At 36.9% G+C, this 26,286-nt stretch overlaps 2 protein-coding genes across 6 annotated transcripts in view; both read left to right on the top strand.

Annotated features, from left to right (window-relative positions):
• Nucleotides 1-2,844: 2,844 nt before the first annotated feature.
• Nucleotides 2,845-26,286, top strand: part of LOC149543977 (uncharacterized) — an 85,908-nt gene continuing 62,466 nt past the window's right edge. For all 4 annotated transcript variants that reach the window (XM_089798613.1, XM_089798612.1, XM_089798611.1 and 1 more), the window contains exon 1: nucleotides 2,845-3,092. In XM_089798613.1, the coding sequence (XP_089654739.1) occupies nucleotides 2,871-3,092 (222 nt within the window). In that variant the 5' untranslated portion in view covers nucleotides 2,845-2,870. The remainder of the gene's footprint in view (nucleotides 3,093-26,286) is intronic.
• On the top strand, nucleotides 3,099-5,418 carry LOC149543978 (uncharacterized). 2 transcript variants are annotated; one of them, XM_089798615.1, is made up of 3 exons: nucleotides 3,099-4,188; nucleotides 4,278-4,329; nucleotides 4,558-5,418. In XM_089798615.1, exons 1-3 carry the CDS (start codon nucleotides 3,990-3,992, stop codon nucleotides 4,661-4,663), a joined length of 357 nt encoding a protein of 118 aa, XP_089654741.1. In that variant the 5' UTR covers nucleotides 3,099-3,989; the 3' UTR covers nucleotides 4,664-5,418. The 2 variants fall into 2 exon arrangements, with proteins under 2 accessions (XP_089654741.1, XP_089654742.1); XM_089798616.1 differs by having other exon boundaries at nucleotides 4,151-4,188; nucleotides 4,260-4,329.

Consider the following 26,286-nt stretch of genomic DNA (forward strand, 5'->3'; position numbering starts at 1 on the left):
TAAAAGCTCAACCTGAACATCATGCAAATCTATTTAGCACAGTATGTGGAAGTATTACAAATGATCTTACAACATTAGATATTTGCATTAAGGAGCTGAGGAGTTGCATCTCTCAAGGAAAATATTTGTATGGAAAATGTGCCTTGCACATCAATTTACTCAAGGCATCTCCACATCAATAAAGAATAAGCAAGATAAATTGGAGAAGATGGTAAATGAATTGAAAAATCCATCGACAAAGGTCATAGAAATGGAACAATGCATTAGTCAAATCCATGATGAGTTAAGGTCATTTGAATTGGATGGAGAAATAATCTTAAAGAGATTAGCATTACTTATATTTTTCAGAGGCAATTGGACATATGTTTAGACTCAAAGACATCATACATGCAAAATTTTCCTATCCATATATCAATGCAATAGAAGTGACAACCTATGGGTTGTGTGCTTTAACCAACATAGTAGATGTAGTAAAAGACTCTTGGGATAAAGAGTTTAACAGTCTAAAGAAGAACTTTAGTGATTGCACGACACTTCTTAATGCTCCTGCAACATAACGACTTCAAGGTAAAACAACAATTTTGACCTCTATATTCATTTTTGAATCACCTTTGTCATTGATGTCGAAGTGGTAGAGTGGTGTGAAAAATTATAAAGACTATATTTGTGTGTGTATGCACATGTATGATGTATATGCATATGTATGTATGTATTTATATATGTATGTCTATAGATATATGTATTTATACATGTATATACACATATAAACACACACACACACACACACACACACACACACATTATAAAGGGTGATATAAGTCAGAGCATAGTTTTAAGGGGAGTATAGTATATATGTAGAAGATGGTAAGATACATAGAGACGATCCACAAGTTTTGAAATTTTGATGGCCATGTGAAATACTTCACAAATTTTACAATTTTAAAATTTTGACACTTAGCCAATTTTTTCCATATGTTGTCATCAATGCTACAGGGGGAGATTGTTGGAAATTTGGCTGAGGTAATATATCAGGGTTCATATATAGTCTATTTTGAGATGACAAAATATAAGGATAAGTTTGAAGTATAGAAACTTAGAAATTTGTCTAAGTTTGGTAAATGGAAATAGTGTACAACAAACATGCTTTGTTTAGTGTAGTTGATTGGAGGCACTTAAGAATGTGTACTCTTGCAGGAAGGTGACATGGACTTCATATGACACATGGGTACAAGCGCTTAAGATTTTGTTTTATATAGAAAGAGTTATGATAGATTTACTAAGTATAGTTTGACATGATATAATATGTGAAACTTTGGTATACTAGTATTTTGGTTTACCAAAATAATTACTTGACAAGGTAGGGACAACATCCCAGATGTTAACCCTAATGTGGAAAAAGATTTATCAAAGTATCAAGTGGCAAGGCCGACAAAATGAAAAGTTTTGGTATAAAGGTAGAACATTTTATTTAGTGAAATGTGGCATTGTATTGTATTGATATAATGTTTGTACAAAGCTATGCAATTGTATGATCAGTTTTGAAGAAAGAACTACAAAGACAAATCAAATATTGAAGATGTCAGCATTATATAAGGTTTTGTATCCATCTCCATAGATATCATTGTACAATTGTATATGCATGTTTGATTAGTGGGCTCATCTTGCACTCTTTGTATTATAATAACAATTCCTAACAAGGTTGTGGCTTCTAACAAGGACACATACAATATTCATATGTAATAGACTCCTAATAGGGTCAATACCTTACACATGATACTTTTGATTAGTGGATCATTTTGTGGGTACCATTCCCATTGGGGTTTTCCCTTGGCTAGGGTTTCCCTAGTTAACAGATAATGGAGTTATGAGTTGCATTGTGTTATACCAATGTTTACTTTTTAGTTTGATCATCTATGCAAGTTTACCTATTGATAATAATATCCATAGTTGGGCAAAAGCTAATAATATCCATAATAACAATTGCATATTGAAGTGAACTAGATATTTATTGTAGTTGAATATAGTTATGCTCATTTGCATTGTGAAAACATATCTCTAATTTTCTTGGGTGAATGATACAATGTTCTTTTAATAAACAAAGGACACATAGTTTCTTATAGTTAATTTTGATTGTTTGTCATGTTGGTCCATTATCATGCAAGTGTCAAATCTATGTACATTGAATTTATTTATGATATCTTCTATAGAATAAAATTTCCATTTGAAATATTTGAAGAATGTAATGATTCTTTTCAATGCAATAATAGATAATCAAAGTATTTTTCAAGTTTAAATTGCTTGCGATATATTTAAAATTATAAGACTTTATCAAAGTTTACAAATTATTGTACCATTTTATTTATTTTTAATAATCTACCATATGAATATTAAAGACTTCTTTTTAAAATAGCTTATACAATTTTTAATATAAAAGTTTAGGTGAAATGCTTTGAGACTTAAAAAGATAAACTTAATCATCATTTATCATGGTTAAAATATCGTGATTCCGTACCTTCATTTCTATTCCTTGTGATTAGTGAAATGTAGGTGAACTTCAACATTTAAATATAAGGTTAATCATAATTCCACATGATTAAAATGTTGTGAACTCATGGCTAACATTTTTATCTCATGTCTAACATTTTTATCCCTGTAGAAAATGAAGTGTAATCCTTATACATCTACACCGAAATATTCTCTAGCATGGGAGTTGAGAGATTGAGTGGGCATATTGATCGTTAGAGGCACTTTTTTCCCCTAAATGATGGAAAATGAGGGTTTAACTTGATTTTCCATGCTCAACCTGAGCTATAAATATAAAGCCGAGGGTGGGACTAGATATTTGTCGAGGAAGGTAAAACTAAAGAGAAATGGAGGAGACTAATCCAAATTCTATCAATAATTTGACACCCAAACCGACGAAGGCGGTCACGCCACCAGCAGGAGGAGGAGCAAGCGCAATACCAAGTGCAGCATCAGCAGCAGCGCGTAAGAGGCGAAAAACTGGTAATCCAGACAGCGTTTATTTCTACGACTCTAAGTATGCTCAAATCCGTACCACGCTCAGAGAATTACGTCCTTCCTTCATTGAGGTATTTTCTTTGAATTTCAACCCTTTTTTACAATCCTTTTCCAGCTGATCAGGGTTTGATATTTTACTTCCAGCGTCAATTTTAGCGCCAGTAATTTTGCTTCAAATGTTAGCAGAAAAACTTGATGAGTTTTGGCGGTAGAAATTAAACGTGTCTTTTCAAATAATGTTGTTTGATCCCGTCGCTAGTCTTTTTGATAAGACCTCAAGAATGATCACGCAAAAGAAGTGATTTTCTTTGGGTAAAATATACCTGGTTTTTCTTAATTGGCAAATTTTTGTCTGTGGTCAGGCGAATATAGATGTCTTTATCGGCGTATCATTTTGGTCGAATTCGAATTCATCCTGAGCTTGCACCTGGCCCTCTCACAACTATAATTCGCTAGGGTTCTAGACGAGACACACCCATTTAGTACTTGCAAATTTAGCCAATTTCAAGACTTTTATCACGCTTTTAAGTGATTTCAATCTTCTGTTTCCATTGATAAAATTCCTCCGTTTAATTGGTGATTTTTTTCTTGTGACCTAGATGTTTACAATCGTACGTTTCTGTTCAATCAAATTTACCTGAGACGTATATCTTTTTTTTTTAACCTCGGGTACACCATGCCCGGTGAGTTGTCCTTGGGATTTCATCCAATTTTATTGCTTTGTAGCGTCTTCAAATGATTTAAAAATCCTGTCTCCACTTTGGGAACTCCAATATTTTGCCGTCTGTGTTATTTTAACAAGCTCTAAAATAGGGTTGAATGAAAGTTTAAACATGGTATCCTGAATGGCTACAATGCGTACTAAATTGCCTTCCTTGCTTGATTGGAAAGGAGGTATACTTGTAAATACAGATATAATATTGCCTTATCTCTGCTGCTTTGTAAATAGTGTTGGTGCTGTTTAAAGAATGGTAGTAATCGGCAATATATATGTAGCCATTTGCTTGCATTTTTCCTATGTGGATCATACTAGGCTAGAATGGAGAGTTTTTGCATTCCATATCAGCTGTCCTACCATGCTAAATTTTCCCCCGTCTCTTTCTTACCTGCATGTTGTGGATTGGCTGAGGAGCGCCATGCATTTATTGATATGTTCAACTGTGCCTGGTATATAATGCTCCAATAAACAGCTATTATCTTATGTTAATGGGCGATTACAAATTTACCTCTGATTATAGTACTCCATGATGTTGCAGGGGCTTTGCCTTGGCCTCAAAACAGCTTTCATGACACGGGTCTTTTCAAAGAGTATGGCGTTCTTGATGTTGACTCAATTGGATCTACTAAGTGTATCTATTCTTAATATTTTAGGTTTTCTGAAAAATTTGTTGGGATTGAATCTAGATTGTTGATAAGCTTTGATTTTCTGTTTGTTCTTACCCTGTGATGTCAACTTGGACTATTGCCCATTGAGGTGAATTTATTTTTTTTCCTTAGTGCTCCTCCTTTGCTGGCCTTATGTTGTGTTCTGTGCAGGAGGTTGATTGTGTTTCAGCTGATTTTCCAAATTAGGGGAGATGCAGTCCTGAATTTCCTGGATCCCTACCATCTGTTCAATTTATTTTTCAGTGAAGCACTCTAAAAAGGGTTTTTGAAAGGTGTTTACTTGTAAGGCTATGTCGCTTCCTTTGCCTCCGTTTCATATGCCATTTGGAATCGTCTTTTTTCTTGATTTCTTCAGCTCTATGCTGTATGATACAACATTATATGTCTTCTTGTACGTTGTTTCAGCTAAGGCTGTTGGGACTAAAGTTTTTCAACCTTACAGTCTTTGCATGCAATATTGGGGTTATATTTGATGTATATTGAAACATATCCCAAGTTGCTAACTTAAAGGTTGTCATATCACTTTGTGGGACATGTATGGGAGGATTATCCTATAGGAATTGTTAGAAGAGCATGATTGAGTGCCACTTGTCACTTGGGCATTCGTTTGGAGAGTGGAATTTGTAAAAGCTTTTTAATGGTGTGCTATGGTGACACGTGTCTTGGTGTTGACTATACCAAAGTTGGCACTCACTTGGAAGAGTCAAGTTTCGAATTTGCTGCTGTGAGTTGAGTTGCACACGTATGCAGTTTCTATTTCCTTGTCGAGTCTACTTGAAATGTGGATGCCTTTGGAGGTGTAGTTAGTACTGGGAAGTGTTGGTTACATGTGCAGTTGCATGTGGTGCCTTAAATTTGGCATCTTCATGGTTGGAATGTATATGGAAATTGCTTCCGAAATGGATCATGATGTAAAGCTGTAAATCTCCATGTAAAAGGCTTAGAGCCCAAAATTGTAGCATAATTGTAATTGTTTCATATCAGTCTATAAACATCCATTTTCCTCTTGCAGTTGCACACTCCCATCCTGATGATGGTGTAATGGACACCCCTGGATGTCCCAAAAAACTAAACCAAATTGCTGAAAGGAATTATGTCAAACAGTTTTGCATTCAACTTCTTATTTCTCCGTTTAATGTTTTAAACCCCTTATAATTCCGGAAATCAAACATTTATTGTTTGTTGTGTTTCGTGCATGGAATTGGTATCATACAACATAAACAAGAAAGCAACTACAATGATATGCAAAGTGGAAATGAACTGCTGCTAATAAAATGTTATTTTCAGAATTCATAAAATCAAATACATAGCAGATTTATCAACTCACTAATTACTTCAGCAATATTGTCATAATACTCCAGCCCATGCTTACGAACTTGCTGCTACAATACTTTGTCCTCCAATCAGTCCACTACCTTCATAATACCAATATCTCCAAGCGGCATAAGCGTCGGACAAGTAGTGAATAAGATATGAGCAAAATATCAAATCTGCCTGTAGCCGGAAATGCAACTAAACTGCCTGATAATGAAGCCAATAAGAAAGAATTCCAAAGGCCAAACCCCAAGGGAATGACGTCTAGAATGTTACAAGAGAGGATAGACGTCCTCAAATGCCAAAAACAAAGCTGCAACTCACACACCAATTTCTTCTCATATTCAACCTGTCTAATGAAGCCACAAATGCTTCCTTTTATTCTATTCCCACGGGTCCCCTCAACTCATATGGGCAATGTGGGATAAAAAATGTGTAATATAAAACATATATTAAAATACCCCTTATGTCTCCCTTGGGTACACATCACCATAAAATAAATATTAAAGTAACACTTTAATATTTTACAATTAAATTAGACGTTACTTTAATAAAACTTCAGGCATTAAAATGTATTAGCAATCGGACTCCGAATAATTCGAGTGATAGCTCATCGGAAAGCTCTCACCGAAGAGTATTGAATCCAATCACCAAAATTGACCTGCACTGTGTCCTGCCGACTTACTAAAAATAGTAAGTATGCCTGAAATTGAGTAAATCAACTTCGTTTTGGCCCAAACTGGAAATGACTAGGCCAAAACACTCCAAGATCCCATTAAACCCTTCGTTAGCCCTCGGGACCATGTAGAACAAGGCTAACGTGCACACACTTGGTCAACTGCTAAAATGGGGACATTACAGTCCGCCCCCCCTTGAAATTGCTTGTCCTCAAGCAATCTCAGTCCAGCCTGCTGAATAACTTGCTCACTCTCCCATGTAGAATCTTCCTCCGGCAGGTCTTTCCATTTGACAAAATACTCCTTCACTATCCTGTTTCTAAGCTTCCTCTCTCTGGTATCCACAATAGCCTCAGGTACTAACACAAGCTTCCCCTCCTCATCCAAAGGGGGTAAATCTGTAGAAGGCACTACACTCTGACCAATGGCTTTCTTAAGCCTAGACACATGAAACACATTGTGCACTCGATTGCCCTCTGGAAGCTCAAGCTCATAGGCGACTTTGCCCACTTTGTGAATCACCCTGTAGGGACCATAAAATCTAGGTTTCAACTTTTCAGCTCCGCTCTTCTTGAGCGATGACTGTCTATATGGTTGTAGCCTCAAGTAAACCATATCCCCTACCTCGAAGCTACGCTCTATTCGGTGCTGATCAGCATACAATTTCTGTTGATTCTGGCCTGTTGTATATTCTCTTTGAGCACTTTCAGGATGTCCTGACTATCCTGCAATAAGTTTTTGGCTTTGGGCACTCTACTGTCCCCCAAAACTAAATCCATGAAGCTAGGTGCTTCATAACCATAGAGTGCCATGAAAGGAGTCATCTTGATGGACATATGATAAGTGGTGTTATAACAATACTCTCCCATATGCAACCATCTGATCCAAGCCTTTTGTTGTGTAGTTACATAGTTCCTCAAATATCCTTCCGCCCATTTATTCACAATCTCTGTTTGCCCATCTGTTTGCGGATGATAACTAGTGCTAGGTGTAAGATCTGTACCACACAACCTAAACAACTCTTGCCAAAAAACACTCATAAACTTACTATCCCGGTCGCTAATAATGAATCTGGGCAGCCCATGTAACCTGAATATCTCTTTAAAGAAAAGCTCTGCCACCTGTGCTGCTGTGTAAGTGAACGGAATAGCAAAGAAGTGAGCAAACTTCGTCAAGCGGTCCACCACCACATAGATGCAATCCCTTCCCTGCACTCGTGGTAAACCAGTGATGAAGTCCATCGAAATACTTTCCCATTTCCTATCAGGAATGGGCAAGGGCTGTAATAAACCTGCAGGAAATGTGTGTTCTCCCTTATTCTGTTGACAAACCATACACTCCCTGACATACCTCTGAACATCATCCTTGAGCCCTTTCCATGAAAACCGCTCTCGGATCTGCCTGTAGGTCTTGAAGACCCCCATATGTCCTGCTGTGGGTGCATCATGAAATGCCTTCAATATCGCCTCTCTCAAATGTGATGACGGAATCAAATAAACCCTGTCCTGAACTCTGATCAATCCATCTATCACCTCATAGCGATCATCCTGTATGGTACCTGAAATCAATCCAGAAGCCCAAGCATCTCCGACATACTTTGCTATAATCTGATCTCTCCAATCTCCTGAAATCTCTGCCAGAGCACATAAGTGAGGTCTCCGAGATAAGGCATTAGCCACCACATTTTTCTTACCTTTGACAAACTCTATGTCAAAGTCATAAGCCTGCAATTTAGTCACCCATTTTTGTTGCCGGTCATTAAGATCACGCTGGCTCATGAAGTATTTAATACTGTTGTGATCAGTCTTGATCACAAAACGTCCACCTACCAAATATGATCGAAATTTGGCCAATGCATGCATTATGGCCAACATCTCCCGGTCATAGACAGAATAACTTTTCTCAACTCCTCGGAGCTTCCTACTCTCGAATGCAATGGGATGCTTCTCCTGCATCAATACTGCTCCAATCCCATCACCTGATGCATCACAATGAAGCTCAAAAGGCTTGGTGAAATCCGGTAGAGCTAGAACTGGACATGAAGACATTACCTGCTTGAAATGCTCAAAACACCTCTGTGCTGCCCCTGTCCACACGAAGGCTCCTTTCCTGGTAAGATCTGTCAAGGGTGCAGCAATCTGTGAGAATCCCTTAACAAACCTTCTATAAAAACCACATAAACCAAAGAATCCCTTAAGCTGTGTAAGGTTTGTGGGAGTAGGCCACTCTACAATAGCTCTAATCTTTTCGGGATCAACCCGAACGCCATCTGCACTAATGATATGCCCTAGGTAAAGGAGCTCAGTCATGCCAAACTCACATTTAGATTCCTTGGCATACAATGACTCTCTCTCCAGAATAGATAACACCTCCTCCAGATGATGTAAGTGCTCCTCCCAGGTCTTACTGAAGAACAAGATGTCATCAAAGAAGATCAAGACAAATCTCCTCAGCTGCTTCCTGAATACCTGGTTCATACAACTTTGAAATGTAGCAGGTGCATTGGTTAGACCAAATGGCATAACCATGAACTCAAAGTGGCCATAGTGACATCGGAAGGCTGTTTTCTCAATGTCCTTTGCTCTCATCCTGATCTGATGGTATCCGGATCGCAAATCAATTTTGGTGAAGAAGCATGCCCCATGCAACTCATCAATCAGCTCATCAATCCTAGGAATGGGATACCTGTTTTTAATTGTTTTCTTATTCAGTGCCCTGTAATCGATGCACATGCGCATTGTCCCATCCTTCTTCTTTACCAATACTACTGCTGAAGCAAAAGGGCTCTTACTGGGCCTGATATGCCCCATCTCCAACAAATCCTTAATCGCCTTCTCTATCTCATCCTTGTGTTTCTTAGGATGATGATAGGGAGTAATCATAACTGGTTTGGCTCCCTCCTCGAGCTCAATAACATGTTCCATCCCTCTGTCAGGAGGAACCCCATGAGGAATATCGCTAAATACTTTAGCGTGTCTATCAAGTATCTTCTGGACATCTAGTGGATGACTCTTTTCTTGTGGCTTTGGTGAAGTTGGCATAATGTGGCACTCTGCCGCCCACTCTATGTCATCATGACGAAAAAGTCTCTGCATTCTCCTCAAGGACACTATTCTGCAACCTCCATCTGAAAGCCCTCTAAGTACCACAGTTCTCCCCTCATGCTGGAATCTCATCTCCAATTTCGCTAGATTGAGTGTGAACTCAACTAATGAAGCCATCCATGTCATGCCGAGGATGACATCATAATCTCCCATGTCCACAACATAGAACTCATCTTCCAACTCGTAGCCATCTCCAAACCTGATGCGAAGATTAGATATCTTCCGAGTGCATAATAACTTATCACCGTTAGCCACCATGACTCTAAACCCATCATGCTCCTCTGTCTGTAACCCTCTCCTGGCTACCAACTGTGCATCTATGAAGTTATGTGTAGCCCCAGTGTCAATAAGAGATATCACTTTCTGCCCCTGGATAGTACCCCTGACCTTAAATGTGATTGCCTTTTGGGCCCCTGTCAAGCGTGCCAACGATCTATCATCCTTAGGAATGTTGCTCTCCTCTATAGTGTTACCCTCATCTGAATCGGAGTGCTGATCCTCCCCTTCTGACTCTGACTCTTCTGCTGAAAAATACTCCATTTGATTTGCCTTAGCCTTGAGAGAACATTTATGAGATAAGTCCCAAGGCTCTCTACAATGGAAGCACAGCTTCTTCTTTCGAAGTTCATTCAAGGTTTCATTGTCTAGTCCTTTTGATCCTTCTTTGGGTTTGCTATACTCTTTCTGAAATGATTTTTTGTCTTTGTCCTTGCGGTAGGAAGAATCTGTTGAATGGTTTTTTCCTTTGTATACCGAAGGGGCTAAATCTCGTGCCTTTTTAGTTGCTTCAGCTAACGTGAGTGGATCATGTCCCTTCACCCAACCTCGTAATGGATTAGCAAGACCATCACAAAATAACACCACCAATCTCCTAGGAGAGATATCAGTAACAAGTACAGACAAGCGCTGAAACTCAGCAATGTAAGCATCCACAGAACCTGACTGTTTTAACTGTGCTAGCTCCTTGAAATGTAACTCGGGATCCTTAGTGTCAAATCTCCCAATCAATGTTTCGGTGAATTCCTCATAGGATGTAATCTGATTATGCCCCAAAGTCACCATGCCATGATGCCACCATTCATGTGCAACGCCATCCAAGTGCATAGCCGCATACTTGATAGCCTCCTCCTCAGGCATAGGATTAAGCTGCAAGTATGTATCTACCTTCTGCACCCAAGCTCGTGCAGTCATCTTCCCTGAAGCATCATAATAAGGTAAAGAAAGTTTTCCAACTTTCTTCCTCAGCTCAAAGTTTTGATTCCTCCCTCCTGCTTTAGGCATGTGTCTCATCCTCAAGTCCATATAATCTCTAAGAGAAATATCCGCCTGAAACTCTGGTCCACTAGCCTCCCAGTCCCTCCTGAATTGATCCTGTAACTCGGTAATCTGCGGTTCGTTTACTGGATGAACCGGATCTCTGGGTGGAAAAGTGGGTAGAAGAGGTCTCGAGCTCACAGTCCGTGCTGGGCGTGCAACGTGTCTAAAGTTATCAGCCTCATTCCCATTGTTGCCGTGTTTACCATTAATGTTATTCTCAGGACCATTGTTGTTGCCTTGGCCTTCATGGTTATTGTTTCCCCCGTTGTTATTGTTTCCCTCGTTGTTATTGTTTCTATTGTTGGCATCACCTGGATTAATATTGACACCCATCTGTCTAGCCATGAGCTGCAACATCATGTCCATTCGCCTATTCTGCTCCTGCTGCATACGCTGCCCCTGCTCTAATGTATCCAATAACTGTCGGAACAGTACCTCCCCTTGATCTGGACCAGCATTTCTGCCTCCGCCTAATCCTGTATTCCTGTCATCTCGATCACCCATATTATTGTCCTGATCACAGAATATCTCCTCTGTGTCTGTATGGTTGAATTCAATGTCCCCTTGCACGGATGTACTAGACTGTTTGCTTTGCAAGTCTGAAATCCTATTTTGTCTTGCTCTGGTATCGCGGAAATTATAAGACCCTTGTCGCATGCTCAAACATAAATGCTTAGCCTGTGTTTTTTACTTACTTTTTCCCTCTATCCGGCTGTTCCAAATTCCCTATAAGACCTCCACAGGATGGCAGGACTTATAGCTCTGATACCACTGTAATGGACACCCCTGGATGTCCCAAAAAACTAAACCAAATTGCTGAAAGGAATTATGTCAAACAGTTTTGCATTCAACTTCTTATTTCTCCGTTTAATGTTTTAAACCCCTTATAATTCCGAAAATCAAACATTTATTGTTTGTTGTGTTTCGTGCATGGAATTGGTATCATACAACATAAACAAGAAAGCGACTACAATGATATGCAAAGTGGAAATGAACTGCTGCTAATAAAATGTTATTTTCAGAATTCATAAAATCAAATACATAGCAGATTTATCAACTCACTAATTACTTCAGCAATATTGTCATAATACTCCAACCCATGCTTACGAACTTGCTGCTACAATACTTTGTCCTCCAATCAGTCCACTACCTTCATAATACCATTCCCTCCAAGCGGCATAAGCGTCGGACAAGTAGTGAAGAAGATATGAGCAAAATATCAAATCTGCCTGTAGCCGGAAATGCAACTAAACTGCCTGATAATGAAGCCAATAAGAAAGAATTCCAAAGGCCAAACCCCAAGGAAATGACGTCTAGAATGTTACAAGAGAGGATAGACGTCCTTAAATGCCAAAAACAAAGCTGCAACTCACACACCAATTTCTTCTCATATTCAACCTGTCTAATGAAGCCACAAATGCTTCCTTTTATTCTATTCCCACGGGTCCCCTCAACTCATATGGGCAATGTGGGATAAAAAATGTGTAATATAAAACATATATTAAAATACCCCTTATGTCTCCCTTGGGTACACATCACCATAAAATAAATATTAAAGTAACACTTTAATATTTTACAATTAAATTAGACGTTACTTTAATAAAACTTCAGGCATTAAAATGTATTAGCAATCGGACTCCGAATAATTCGAGTGATAGCTCATCGGAAAGCTCTCACCGAAGAGTATCGAATCCAATCACCAAAATTGACCTGCACTGTGTCCTGCCGACTTACTAAAAATAGTAAGTATGCCTGAAACTGAGTAAATCAACTTCGTTTTGGCCCAAACTGGAAATGACTAGGCCAAAACACTCCAAGATCCCATTAAATCCTTCGTTAGCCCTCGGGACCATGTAGAACAAGGCTAACGTGCACACACTTGGTCAACTGCTAAAATGGGGACATTACAGATGGATCATAGAGCGTGATCCGAAATGTTGATGTGAAAAATTGATTACAATTGAACCCAAAAATGTTTTATCTATCATTCATGGATTGTGGAAATCTAATAGGTTTAATTGTGATTGTTGCTGAATGATATATTGGATCTGCGTTTTGGAGAGTGAAATTTTTAACCTGAAAGGGTTATCACCGCTAACTCTGATTTTCTCCTGTCTTTTTACATAGCATAGACTGAAGCCATAGTATTGAACATGTAATTAAGTCTTGAAGGTTTTGAATTAGTTTATTACTAGATCACATTCTTCTACGTCCCAACTACATAAATCTGTGCTCCTCAGCCTCAAGCCTGCCTTAAGCTGCTTCCCCAACCTCTCAACTATCTAAAAAGAAAAAAGAATTTGGTTAACCAATAATTTTTTTTTGGCAGAGAGTAATTCATGATTAAAAAGAAATGGGTGTTTAGATTATTTTTGATCAAAATTACTTCAAGAAGGGTTGTAGTGCCTCCATTTGGATCTCCAACCCTAGAAGTCTATGCATCATGGTGAATACCCTCCAAAATATACCTGTTTGTAATTTAGACTCTATTGATGCCCAATTTTGTGATAATTAGTTAAATTAAGACTCTACTTATACCCAATTTTGTGAAAATTAGTAAATACAATCAAAAAATGAGTTTTGCACATAGCAGTTGACAATATCCTCTAAGCCTTTGATCAAGCCGATCACATTTTAAATTGGGGCAATGGTGTGATTTGACTGTGACGAACACACAAAATAAAAGTATGCTGCCTCGTGTTTGTGTGCATTGTGAAATCTAAAACTCCTCTCATCTATGTGCAACTTGTCTTTGCCACATCAATCGTCATTTTACTCACTATGCTTTTGTACACCACGATAATCTTTCAACATTTAGACAACCATATTCAACGGTGATAATTCTGTTGCCGCGAAAATACTAATATGTTGGCATTACGAGACAATTCTGACAGGGAGTTCCCCCCATGAAAAAGCTTATAGACTGATAAGATAGGTATTATAAGTTGAGAGTTTAAATTTGAATTCAACATACCTCTAAATATAAAATTCACATGACAAAGAATCAAACCCTAAATTTTAAATCAATAAAAAAAAGAATTACCTAGCTGTATGGGTCAAAATATTGCAACGGTACCCAAAGTCTACAATGTCACGTTTAGTTGCACATGCATATTGTGTGCCGTAGTTTCAAACCAATGCTCTCAAGTGATAGTTGGGAACCAAGAGTAGTGCATGATTAAAAAAAATGAGTCCATCCTAGATTTATAAATTTTAGGACTAACACTTGGACTCACACTGACATTCACACTCTCACTCACTCAAGCAGTAGCACTAAAATGAAATGGAGGTATGGAAGATGCCTCTCCAATATCAACCATGTATGCCAACTCTTCCCTTTGCTTATTTTTCTATTCTTTTTGCATCTCAAATGTTTTTAATTGCACTTCTAAATTTTGAGATTGTGAGATTGTGACAAGCATCACATGTCTCTTAATTTCTCTTAATTTGATTTGAATCTTAAAGTCAATATCCTTTGACTGCCACTCTTACCACCACTCAATCTCAACCACTCATTCTTATTGCCTTTTAATCTCTTTAATCCTCCATGTCTTCTCATCTACGCTTCAATCTTATTCACTCTCCTAGCGTCTCATAATTATAGCCTTTGATTTTCATGAGAGATCATTTTCTCCTCACATTTGAACTCCTATACAATGTTAACTATCTTATGCAATCGTATGACTTGAGCTTTCAGAGAACTTGTGCCCTTGCACAATAGTGATCTCTGAGAGCCCATAACTGCGCTATCATTATCAATCTATCACAATCATCATCATCACTATCATAGCCTTTCATCAGTCAATCATCTTTACTTTCTCATAGCCTTTTGTGCTTGTGCTAACAAAATTGAGAGCATCCGCATTCCATTCACACATAATCTTGAAGATAGGAAGGAAATTGAATCAAGTGTTTCATAAAGGCATAATGTTTTGATTTATGTTTATTTGCTTTGTTTATGGTTTGTGAAGAAGTGTTAAATTGATATGATGATTGAATACCTTTGTGAATCTTTGGTTATGGTTGGGCTAGATTTGAGATTCACAAATATCTGGTTGTCCATTTTGATTGTCGTCAGAAAACAACCATATTCTGTCAAAAAGGAGACCTATCATGTCCAAATAAATTAGATAAGATTAGTATTATAAAATGAAGAGTTCAAATTTGAATTCAATATACATCTAAATATGAAAATTCAAAGAATCAAAGAATCAAACTGTAAATTTAAAATCAATCAAACAAAAAAGAATTACCTAGCCACATGGATTGGAGCAATGCAATAGGAACGAGAGTCTACAATGGCACATTTAGTTACATCATGTGCACCGTTGTTCTAAACCATGCTCTCAAGGGACAATTGAGAAGCAAGAATAGTGTATAGCAAAAAAAATGAGTCCATCCTAGATTTTTCAAATTTTAGGACAAAGGCTCACACTCGCACAAGCTGTAGCACTAGCACTAGGATAAAATGGAGATATGGAAAAAGCCTCTTTAATATCAATAATGCATGTTAACTCTTCCCTTAACTTATTTTTCTTTTCTTTTTGCATCTCAAATGTTTTTAATTGCACTTGCACCTCGTGAACAATCTCAGGAGGTGCCTTTTTGCAGTCCACATCTTCATGGGCAGATATGTGTGTAAGATAGTATTCCAATCTACGAATGCCTCCATGATAAGTTGTTTTGCATTATGCACATTTTATCTCCCTTTTTTGCCTAGGAAAAGTTTTAACATGTTTCTAGCTGGGTCTTGTTGTGATGTAATCAACACGTCGACCCATTGCAAATGGCAACCCTCAATTTTTTGCTTTTCAGGGTTTTGTTGAAGTGTTTTTGTTTCGGTCTTTGGTCTTTTGCCATTGTGAGCTTTAGGAGCTCATATTTAAAGTTCAAGAATGTTATCAAAAGCAAAAGAGAGTAAGCACGATGAAATGTGTATTTTGATGCCACTAAGATGTTCAGAAGGGCAAAGGTACAAATATCAACATTGGTTGATGTAAATTTTGATAACTCCTTTCTAAAAGCTCCTTTTTTTGCATTTTACTTTTCCAAAGTTTCTATTTTTGGCATTTTGGGGCCAATCTATGAACATGATTTTCTTTTTCTTTTCTAAATTTAAAAAGCCTTTTTTTACTATTTTTAAATTTTTATTTTTGGAAGGCCAAAAGTTATGGAATCGCATGTGTAAAACTATTGTTTTCAACTTTAAATTCGTCTAGGATATCATGAAAAAAGCAACACAAGCGATGAAATGTTTTGGATTTCAAATTGTAGAAAATCAATCAAAACTATGAAAATTCTTGGAAAATCCTTGTTCCAATATCAAATTTTTTGTGGAAAAGTCAAGAAAAGCAATGGAAAAGAACATTGATGTAAGTGTGCTGATTATTATAATTTGGCCGAGCCTGAAAATCTTTAGGATCTTCCAAAATTTAGAATCTCCATTACAACTCCTAGAGATTTGAAACCTCTCTCAAACATCTTGACAATATTTATTTTAAATATAACTTCAATTTTAAGAAAGTAAAATAATGTACTTAAATGATATATTTTATATACAAAACATTGGGCTAAAGAGATAGAAATTTCTCAAATCCCATTTGCACATGAAAGTTCTAGATTAAAACAATAGGACTGACTTGAAGAGATCTTCTAGAAAAAATCTAAGGATTGACTTGGAAAATAACTTCTAGAAGAAAGCTAAAGATCAACTTACAACAAAATTCTAGAAGAAAGCAAAAAGGAAAAAAACAAGCACGTCGATCCCTTCTTGACTATGTATGATTCCTATAAATACATGAGCTTGGCATTGTATTTATTTACAAACATGAAATTGCAGGTCTGGAGTTAGTAGTAATTTTTAGATTTTAAAGCAAGGGGTTTGAGCAATTTTCAGACTGAATATATGCTTGTTGAAGATATTTCTTGGCACAACTTAGGTTTCATCAGAATTTTTCATGGTTGTTGGAAGTTGAAGACAAATTTCCATTTAGAGTTTAGAATGATTTTATGCAGGCTTGAAGCAGATTATCAAATCAAATTCAATATTTCAATTTGGAAATTATTAGAATTGGGGCAAATTCAACAGGAAAATTTAAGAGGAAAATCAAAAAGAAAATCAAGAGGAAAATCTAGTGAAGATTCAAAGGGGAAAAGAGGAAAAGGTGAAGTTTTAAAGGGATACTATTAAGTTTATGCATAGAAAAGAAGAGGTATAAGTTTCTAAAGTGCAAAGGTGTGAATTTTGGAGATAAAATTTTAGAGGGTGAGCTATGGTGAGAATTGTCTATGAGAAATATGCAGAAAATTAGACCTGAAAGTGCATTTCCATGTATGAGACTTCATCATTTCCAAAACTCATAAGACCATTTCCAAATTAGAAGTAAGATTGGTGAAATCATTTTACTGAGTTGTTGACAATTTTCTCACTGTTATTTTACAAGTTTGATGCAAAGTCAACAATGAAAGGCAAACAAAGATGAAGGAGATGTTGCAACCCTGGATTTTCAAAGATCAAGATCAAGATCAAAGGAAGGAATTCAAATGGTTTGAGGAAAGATGATAGTCACGAATGGGAAAGCAATACATAATCAAGGACCTCATCACATGTAAGGAATTTCAAGATAGGAAGAAGAATGAACGGACAAGGGAAGATCTCAATGACATCTTCTAAATTTCAAAGTTCACACTAAGAAGTCTAAATTCTATTACGATAATAGAAAAGCTTCTATTATTAGTTAATAGTTATATGTTTATAAGCTATTGTAAATATTAGAATGTTTCTAAAATTTAGTTAGATGTAGTTATTTGTTAGCTTTCTTTAGCTTTCTTTTAGCTAGAATAGAACATTTCTATTCTTTACGATCGTTTCTTAAGGAAACATTGCTTTATTTTTTTGTATATATAGACCTCTCGGTCTTTGTTAATAACAAGCAAGTATTTTACCAATTATTTTGTAATATGATATCAAAGCCACTTCAATTTTTTTCGAAAATCATAATTTCTTTTCTAAACTTAACAGCTCCTATTTTTGAAATTATTTTTCTGAAATATTTGCTTCGAACTAAGGTTTGTTCGAGAATATTGACGATCAATATTCACAATTTTTTTCTGGCCATTTTAAAAAAAAAGTGACTTTTTTTGGGCATTTTGTCCATTTTTTCTACGCATCTAGGGTTGGGAGTTACCAAGGGTTTCTTAAAATCCTCAGTAATTGATTCATGCCTAGAAAGTGTGTTTTTTGCTGCAGATTGACCATTGATTTCAAGCTTTTTTCAGCCTAGACTTTTTTGTTCGAAACCCTAATTTTTGGGCTCGATTTTTCCTGATTACAAATTCTTGGTGGGTTTTTTGAGAGCTCAACTCGATTGTCGTTCGATGTTTCTAGGTGTCTCAATTTTCAAGCTAGTGGATCTAGAAACTGACAAGATACTCTTTTTGGGATTTTCGAGCTCTCTTCTGGGTCACTATTCAAATTTTTTGGGTCTTTCATTTTTTTGCCTTGAAGAATGTGCCTTCACAGAATTTCACGCTTTTTCATTGGAAAATGTGCTATGTCATCATTGACTAATATTTTGCTTGAGAGCAAATTCAAAATTCAATGGTTAGAATTATGGCACTTGAAAGCATCGGATAATAGCCATTTTTGAATATCAGAATATCGATCAGATTGTTCTGGGTATTACACAGCATCCGACAACCCCTACTATTGATTAGGATACATGGGATCTGAATAGTCAAGAGGCGGTGATGCTTCTCAAATTATCCATAACTAATGATTAGCTCTCTCACATTCCATCCGATAACACAGCTGTCAAGAGATGGGCATATCTCAAAAATCTTTATGAGACTTCTGACAAAAGCAAAGCTTTCTTCTTGAAGGACACTCTGTTTTCTATTATCATGGATGAGCAAACATTGCTCCAAGCTCACTTGAATAGGATTCAGGAAATCCGTGATCAGTTGCTTGCCATTGGTCGTAAGATGGAGGAAGAAGACATTCTAGTTATCACTCTCTAGAGTTTACCGAAGTCCTACGAGCATTTTATCGAGATTCTCAACATCATGTCTTTTGGTGTTGATTTGAAGTTCATGGATCTTTGCACACTTCTACTTTAGCAAGATCAGTGGAAACAACAGTTCGGTAGCGGTTCCAGCTTCACCTCCATAGAGCAAGCCTTTGCTGCTAAATCCTTTCAGAAGGATAAAGGCAAGTCTCAGCAGTCTTCTTAGCAGAAGTCCTTTGCTCCAAGCTTCAGAAGGCTCCCGAAAGAAGAACATTCAATGCAACTATTGCCGCAAGTTTGGTGACATGAAGGTTGAATGTCGAAAACGCTTAGCTGCCCAATCTAAGCAATCAGGTTTGCAACTCAAAGAGAACAGTGCAAAGCACATTGAACATATACAATCTATCTTTTATGCCTTCATGGCTAGAAGACCTACAGATCATGTGAAGTCGTCTGCTTGGTAGGTGCCTCTCATCATTTCACCCATTGTAGAGACTGGTTCACTAATTACCAACCTTATTCAGATTTTGTTATTTTTGGTGGTGGAGAAGAGTACACCGTTGTTCGCAAAGGCAATATTCAGATTCAGTTTGCTAGGAGGAATCTCATTTTCCTTGATGTGTACTATGTTAAAGGGATGGAACTAAATCTACTCTCAGTCAGTTAGTTATTGCAACATTCTCCACAATTGGATGTTATCTTCAGTTCACATCATGATAGGGCTTGAGGATCATGATCTTTTCTGACTTACTGATTCTGGTGATTCTTGGGACTTAGCTATGGCTGCTCGGTAGTCTTCAGTTAGCACACTTTAGCATTAGTGGTATGGGCTCTTAAATGTGCATTATCTCTCTCAGCTTGCTCGGGAAGAACTTGTCCTCTGTTTGCTAGAGATTCAGACTCAACAACTTGGAGTTTGTGATGCATGCCAGGTTGGGAAGCAACATAACACACCTTTCACCAATGGCGATTCATGGCGAGCTTCTCAGGTACTTCAGCTTGTTCATGTCGATATCAGTGGCCTTATGGCCACTCCTTCTGTTCTTGGGTCTAGGTATCTTCTGTTGTTTGTTGATGATTTCAGTAGAAAGATGAGGGTGTATTTTCTTACAAAGAAAGTAGATGCATTTCCTGTATTTCAGAAGTTTAAACCTTTAATTGAAAAAGAGTCTGGGAAATCTATTATTACTCTTAGGTCAGACAATGGGGGAAAATTCTGTTCTAATGACTTCTCTAGCTTTTTGGATACTCATGGCATCAAACGCCTGTTAACCACCCTCCACACACCGCAACAGAACAGTGTAGTTGAACGTTGGTTCAAAATAATCACGGAGATGGCTTGATTGATGCTCAAACACAGACATGTTCCAAAGAAGTACTAGGCAGAAGCAGTTAACACTATAGTTTATCTTTTGAACCAGTCACCCACAGTGGTGGTCAAAGGTAATACTCTGAAAGAGGCCTTTTTCAAGTCGCAAGCCTAGAATCAGTTACTTGAAGGTTTTTGGCTCCCTTGCTTTTGTTTGGATCTTTTATGCATCACGCACCAAGTTGGATGCCAAGAGTCATAAATTTATGCTGGCTGGATATAGTAGTCTTCACAAAGCCTCTTGCTTGATTGTCACTGAAACATCTCGTCTCTTGGATAGTTGTGATGTAGTCTTTGATGAGTAGTGAGGACCATTCATGCTTGTTTCTCTTGTTCCTGATCCAATAGACTAGCCTATGAAGGCTCATGATTTTGGAGTTAGGTTTCCATTAGGTCCACCTGATGGGAGGGCTCTAGTAGCTCCTGCAGCTCCAACTATACCATTGATCCTTGTACAAACACCTCCAATTTCTCCTATAGGATCACCTTGATTTGTAGATTCTTCTCCTGAGTTTGATCCAGATTCTTCTGATGAGGAACCTGATCACCAAGCATCTCCTGATACTAATGTTGGTCATTTTCCTTTTTGGCCCAAGTGGTGGGCTAAGACACTTGCTAATCTTCGTGATGATGAGCTCATTGATGGAAGAACTGCTCGGAAAAAGAGAACCTACAGAGTCTACTTTGCTCTTATGGCCAACATTCATAGTGTGTTTGAACCTCAAACATATTCCAAGGCTAAATGATTTCTAGAGTGGGAACGGGCCATGACACATGAACACCAAAGCTTGCTAAAGAATAACAACTGGGTCCTTTCTGATCTTCCACTAGGGAGGAAATCCATTGGCTACAAATGAGTTTACAAAATCAAATACAAATCTGATGGTACTTTGGATAAGTACAAAGCTCGTTTAGTTGCAAATGGCTTTTCTCAGCATATAGGCATTGACTATGAGGAGACCTTTGCTCCTACTACAAAGATGAGCACAATCAAATTACTCCTAGCCATGGCAATATAGTTTGGTTGGAAGGTCCATCAGATGGACGTCAAGAGTGCTTTCCTGAATGGTGATCTCCACGAAGAGGTTTACATGACGCAGCCTCTTGGTTCTAAGGTTGTTGGTAAAGACCATCAGGTTCTCAGATTGGTGAAAGTTCTCTATGGCTTGAAGTAGGCTATAACAAAGATGAGCACAATCAGATTAGTCCTAGTCATGACAACACAATTTAGCTAGGTGGTCCACCAGATGGACATCAAGCATGCTTTCTTGAATGGTGATCTCCACGAAGAGGTTTACGAGACGCAACCTCCTGGTTTTAAGGTTGTTCGTAAAGACCATCAGGTTCTTAGATTGGTGAAAGCTTTATATGGCTTGAAGCAAGCTCCTCGGGCATGGTACATGAAAATTGATAAGTACCTCAGTAATCAAGGCTTTCAGAGGAGTTCTTCAAACTCAAATTTGTACATCAAGACTACTAACAGTGACATCATCCTTCTAGTTATTTATGTGGATGATTTGATCATCACTGGTAGTTTGATATCTTTGATTCAAGGAATCAAACAGAGCTTATGCCAATCTTTTGATATGATCAACCTTGGGCTCATGCATTATTGCCTAGGTGTTGAGGTTTGGCAACAGTCTTCTGGTATATTCATCTCTCAGTACTTATGCTCGTCTTTTGATATGACTAACTTTGGGCTCATGCATTATTGCCTAGGTGTCGAGGTTTGGCAACAGTCTTTTGGTATATTCATCTCTTAGTCCAAATATGCCAGGGCTCTGTTAGACAAATTTCATATACAGGATTACAAGCCTACATCTACACCCATGGAGAAAGGTCTCAAGTTATCAACAGAGTTTGATTATCCTCTTATTGATGATATTACATATAGGCAACTAGTAGGCAACTTCATCTACCTCTCTGCTACTAGGCCTGATATTAGCTTCGTAGTCAGCTACATCTCACGCTTTATGACAACTCCCAATGCTGATCATTTGATGACAACAAAGTGTTTGCTTCGTTATGTGGAGGGTACTTAAGATTATGGACTTCTTTACTCTCGAAGTTCTAATCCTAGACTAAGTGGGTTCACAGATTCAGATTGGGCAAGCTTTGTTGATGATAAAAAGTCAACTTTTGGATATGTGTTCAATTTGGGATTAGGTGCCCTCACATGAACCAGTAAGTAGTAGTAGGCAACTTCTCTCTTCTCTACAAAGGCTGAATACATAGGGATAGTCAAGGCAAGTTGTGAAGCTGTTTGGCTTCGTCGGATGCTTGGGGATATACAGATGTCACTAGCAGGACCTATCACTTTGTTTGTTGATAATGAAGGCGTTATCAAGTTAGCATGAAATCCAGTCGTTCATGAACAAATCAAGCATGTGGATGTTCACTGTCACTACATATGACAATTGGTTGAAGACGGAACAATAGTCCAGTAGTATGTTCCTACCATGGATCAAACTGTAGACATTCTCACCAAGCCTCTTGGTCCTGATAATTTGTCAAATTCAGAGGACAACTTGTATTCTGGATAGATTAACAATTAAGGGAGGGTATTACGATAATAGAAAAGCTTCTATTATTAGTTAATTGTTATTTTGTAATCTATTTTAAATATTAGAATGTTTCTAATATTTAGTTAGTTGTAGTTATCTGTTAGCTTTCTTTAGCTTTCTTTTAGCTAGAGTAGAATATTTCTATTGTTTACAATCGTTCCCTAAAGAAATATCGCTTTATTCTTTTGTATATATATACCTCTTGGTCTCTGTTAATAACAAGCAAGGATTTTACCAATTACTTCGTAATAAAATCTTGGATCGAAGAACATTCAAAAATTAGAAAATTCCAAGTGCAAGAAGGTTTAAAGATGGTACAATTTGGGAATATTATTCCAAAATCCCAAATTTCTATTATTGAAGAGGAAATTCTCAAAGCTGATTTCATTCAAAAAGATAACAATGTTGAGGTGCCAACTACCTGATTCCACCAATTAGATAATTTATTCCCTGTAGTGTGTAGGTTCATCGAATATGTTGCCGAGGAAAGGATATGGGACACTTTCACCTAGAAGAGACCAATTAATGAGTTATTCATTTTTCATTGGTTCTCACTAGATGAGCATTGCAAATCCTAATTAGGGTATAGTTGTCTTAATCTTGGCCGTCAATCTTTAGGCCCTTTATTTACTTTTGAAATCCTATATAAATTCTTCCCTCTCCTTTCTAAGAGAGAGATTCAAAGATTGTTGCATAAAACCTGTATAAGTCAATTTATTGTTCAATGTTGGTGAATTTAATATCTTTTGCATGTACATGGTTTCTTGTCTCTCACTTAGATTAGAATTTAAGTTGTTAGATTGGATGAAGGGTTTGATGGGAGAGCTTTACGTGGAACGAATATGTATATATCTTTTATAATTGGATGATTTTCAATAATTTTGCATGATTAGTATGAACCATAGTAATGAGAATCGCTACGATTCATGTGATTTGGCGATTTGATTCAAGCCAAATGATTTTTTGTGAATTGGTGAATTGAATCAGTGATAAAAGGGTTTATGAAATAAGTCGTTAAATTTCAAGGGTTTTTTTAATTTATCGATTCGTGATTGATTCACAATTTGATTTAGCCTTGCCGATTCCAAGCCGATTCTGATTCTTGTTACTTCGGTATGAACACTTGAACACTTGAACACTTGAAATAATCTTCTGTTGTGAAAATCTTTTGAAATTTCTCAAAAGATAACACTGTCCTTGTAGAGTTATTGAATATGAAAAAGCAGTGATAGGTTTTGAATTCCGCTTCTGCAATCTTGTCTCATGAGTTCATAGGATTAGTGTACACTCTAGAGTTAGTTTAGTGTTGGATTATCTTCTCAAACCTTCCTCTTTTGCATTTAGCTTTAGAAATCTTTGTAAAACCCAAAAAGTCCAGAAAGAAAAAGAAAAAGGGAAATATAGTAGTTGAATGTTAAAATCTTGAGAAACCATGTGTTGGTTCCCAAAAGCACAAATTGGCAATCCAAGAGTTTTGTCGATTCTCCAATAGGAATCTGGCCAACAAATGAGAATAATAATTCAAATTCACTTGCACTTCAAGCTTTGCTACACTTAGGCAGGTAAACCTTCACTTCGAACTTGATCACCTTTCTCAAAGCTTTTATACATCAAATTTAGACTTGCGAGTTCTTAGGTTGGCAAGGTCCTCAAACTCGATCAATATGTTGTTATATGATTGCTTTGATATAATTGAATGTTCTATATAATAAATGAGTTGATGCTTGTAAGGAGGAAATATATAAATTACTAACTTCAACTATAAATCCAATTATTATATTTCAATGATTTTAAAATACCAGTGCCTCTGCTTATCCAAGAAACAGAGGCAACTACATTAAGGGTTAATGAGACAATATTTATTTAAATATCATCAATTACCCTTGTGCTCTGCAAAAGACAAATCTTATGTGCAATTCTTTGTTAATCCAAAAGGAATTTAACTTCTCCGACTAGAAATCTGATTAGACAGAGATAAGGAAACACATTTATATTTCACAGTTTCATGATTGTCGAACAAATAATGTAGGAAAAATCCAATGCATAATCTTTATCAGAACAATTCAATAATCGTCTTATTAATCACAAGGACAAATCCGAATTGTAATTGGAATCTCTTTGCATTTAAATAAACAAAAGAAATAGGCTTTTATTTCATTAAAATATAATATATGACTATACATTAAAAAAGCCATATATTCCACTCGTTATCTCTCCATACAAATAGATATGAATGCTTCTTCTCAACGTGTCTTGTTATTGCCCATTGTTTCTTTTTCTTGTCTATATTTATATATGTTTGAAAAGATAAGTATTAAAAGATGTGCCCTTTCGTAAGGAATGTAATCCCCAAACTCTTAATTACAATTGCACTTAATTGATTTCAAAGCACCCCCCCATTATTAATCGGCCCTTTAATACCATTGTTTTTTCCTTGGTAATTTCTTTGTGATGTGGGACCACAGAATATTTATTTTTCATCTTTCTACATATGAATATTTCCAGATATCCTAAGAACCAAAGGTATATGAATACTTATTTCATCTTTGTGAAATTTTGTTTTTCCCTTTGTGAAACTAATGAAATTTTGCACAGCTCCACCAATGATGAATGTTTTGAACAAGCTTTCTCTCTGCTGCTGAATTCAACACTCCTCTCATCTCAAATACATTTTATACTAGTGAAGGATAAGTTGATGTTTTGTTCGTGGTCGACCCTTCTTTTATCATATGCACTCGTTGGCACATAGGCAATGACATGACTAGATTTATCTGGCATGGAAAACATTCGTAATATATCGGCGTTCCATTTCTCAACTCCACCATTCACAAATTACTCTTGTTGACCTCGGTTTTAATCTTCCAGTTATTATTTTGTGGAATATCCATGATATCGGGTGATATGGAAAATTCATTCTGTTCAACCGACATCTCCGGGATATTCGAAGTGCATTTTACATTCCTATTGTGTATCTATCTATCGTAAAAACTCTAAACAAGGTTTCGTTTTATACTCTATTCATGAGTATCAATGCTGGCTAACATCTTTTATCATTGGTGCCTTCACATATCATCGTGATGTTCATGTCTCATACTATTTGATGATTTTGATAGGAGTCCTTCATCCTTTCAAATTCTTTGGCCCATTATGATTGTTTACAAACTTTTTATCTTTGAATGCAGTGACAAACACAATTTTTTGGACATTCTTTGTGCTACAAGCATCAATAATATTGCTTTGTTTGCTAGAAATTCATGCGCTATCTCCTTCATCCTAATGAAAAGTTCTATTAAATTGTGAAAAGCTTTATCATCATCATTGTATATTAGTGTAACGCCAGTACTGGGTATGTTGGGATATTGGGACGAGTTTCAGAGATTTAGGGAAAATGGGCCTCATTTTAGAGATAGACAGGGGATGGCCATGGAACGCCGACAAGGGGATAATGGGGCAAGGAGGGATATTGTATAGTATACATATAGAACTTGAAATGCAATTATGAAATGATCATATCAAAATTGCAACATG

This window comes from Cupressus sempervirens, chromosome 8 (assembly GCF_028749045.1).
Source record: "Cupressus sempervirens isolate cs-2001-9-10 chromosome 8, ASM2874904v1, whole genome shotgun sequence".
In the NCBI taxonomy this organism is placed as follows: domain Eukaryota; kingdom Viridiplantae; phylum Streptophyta; class Pinopsida; order Cupressales; family Cupressaceae; genus Cupressus; species Cupressus sempervirens.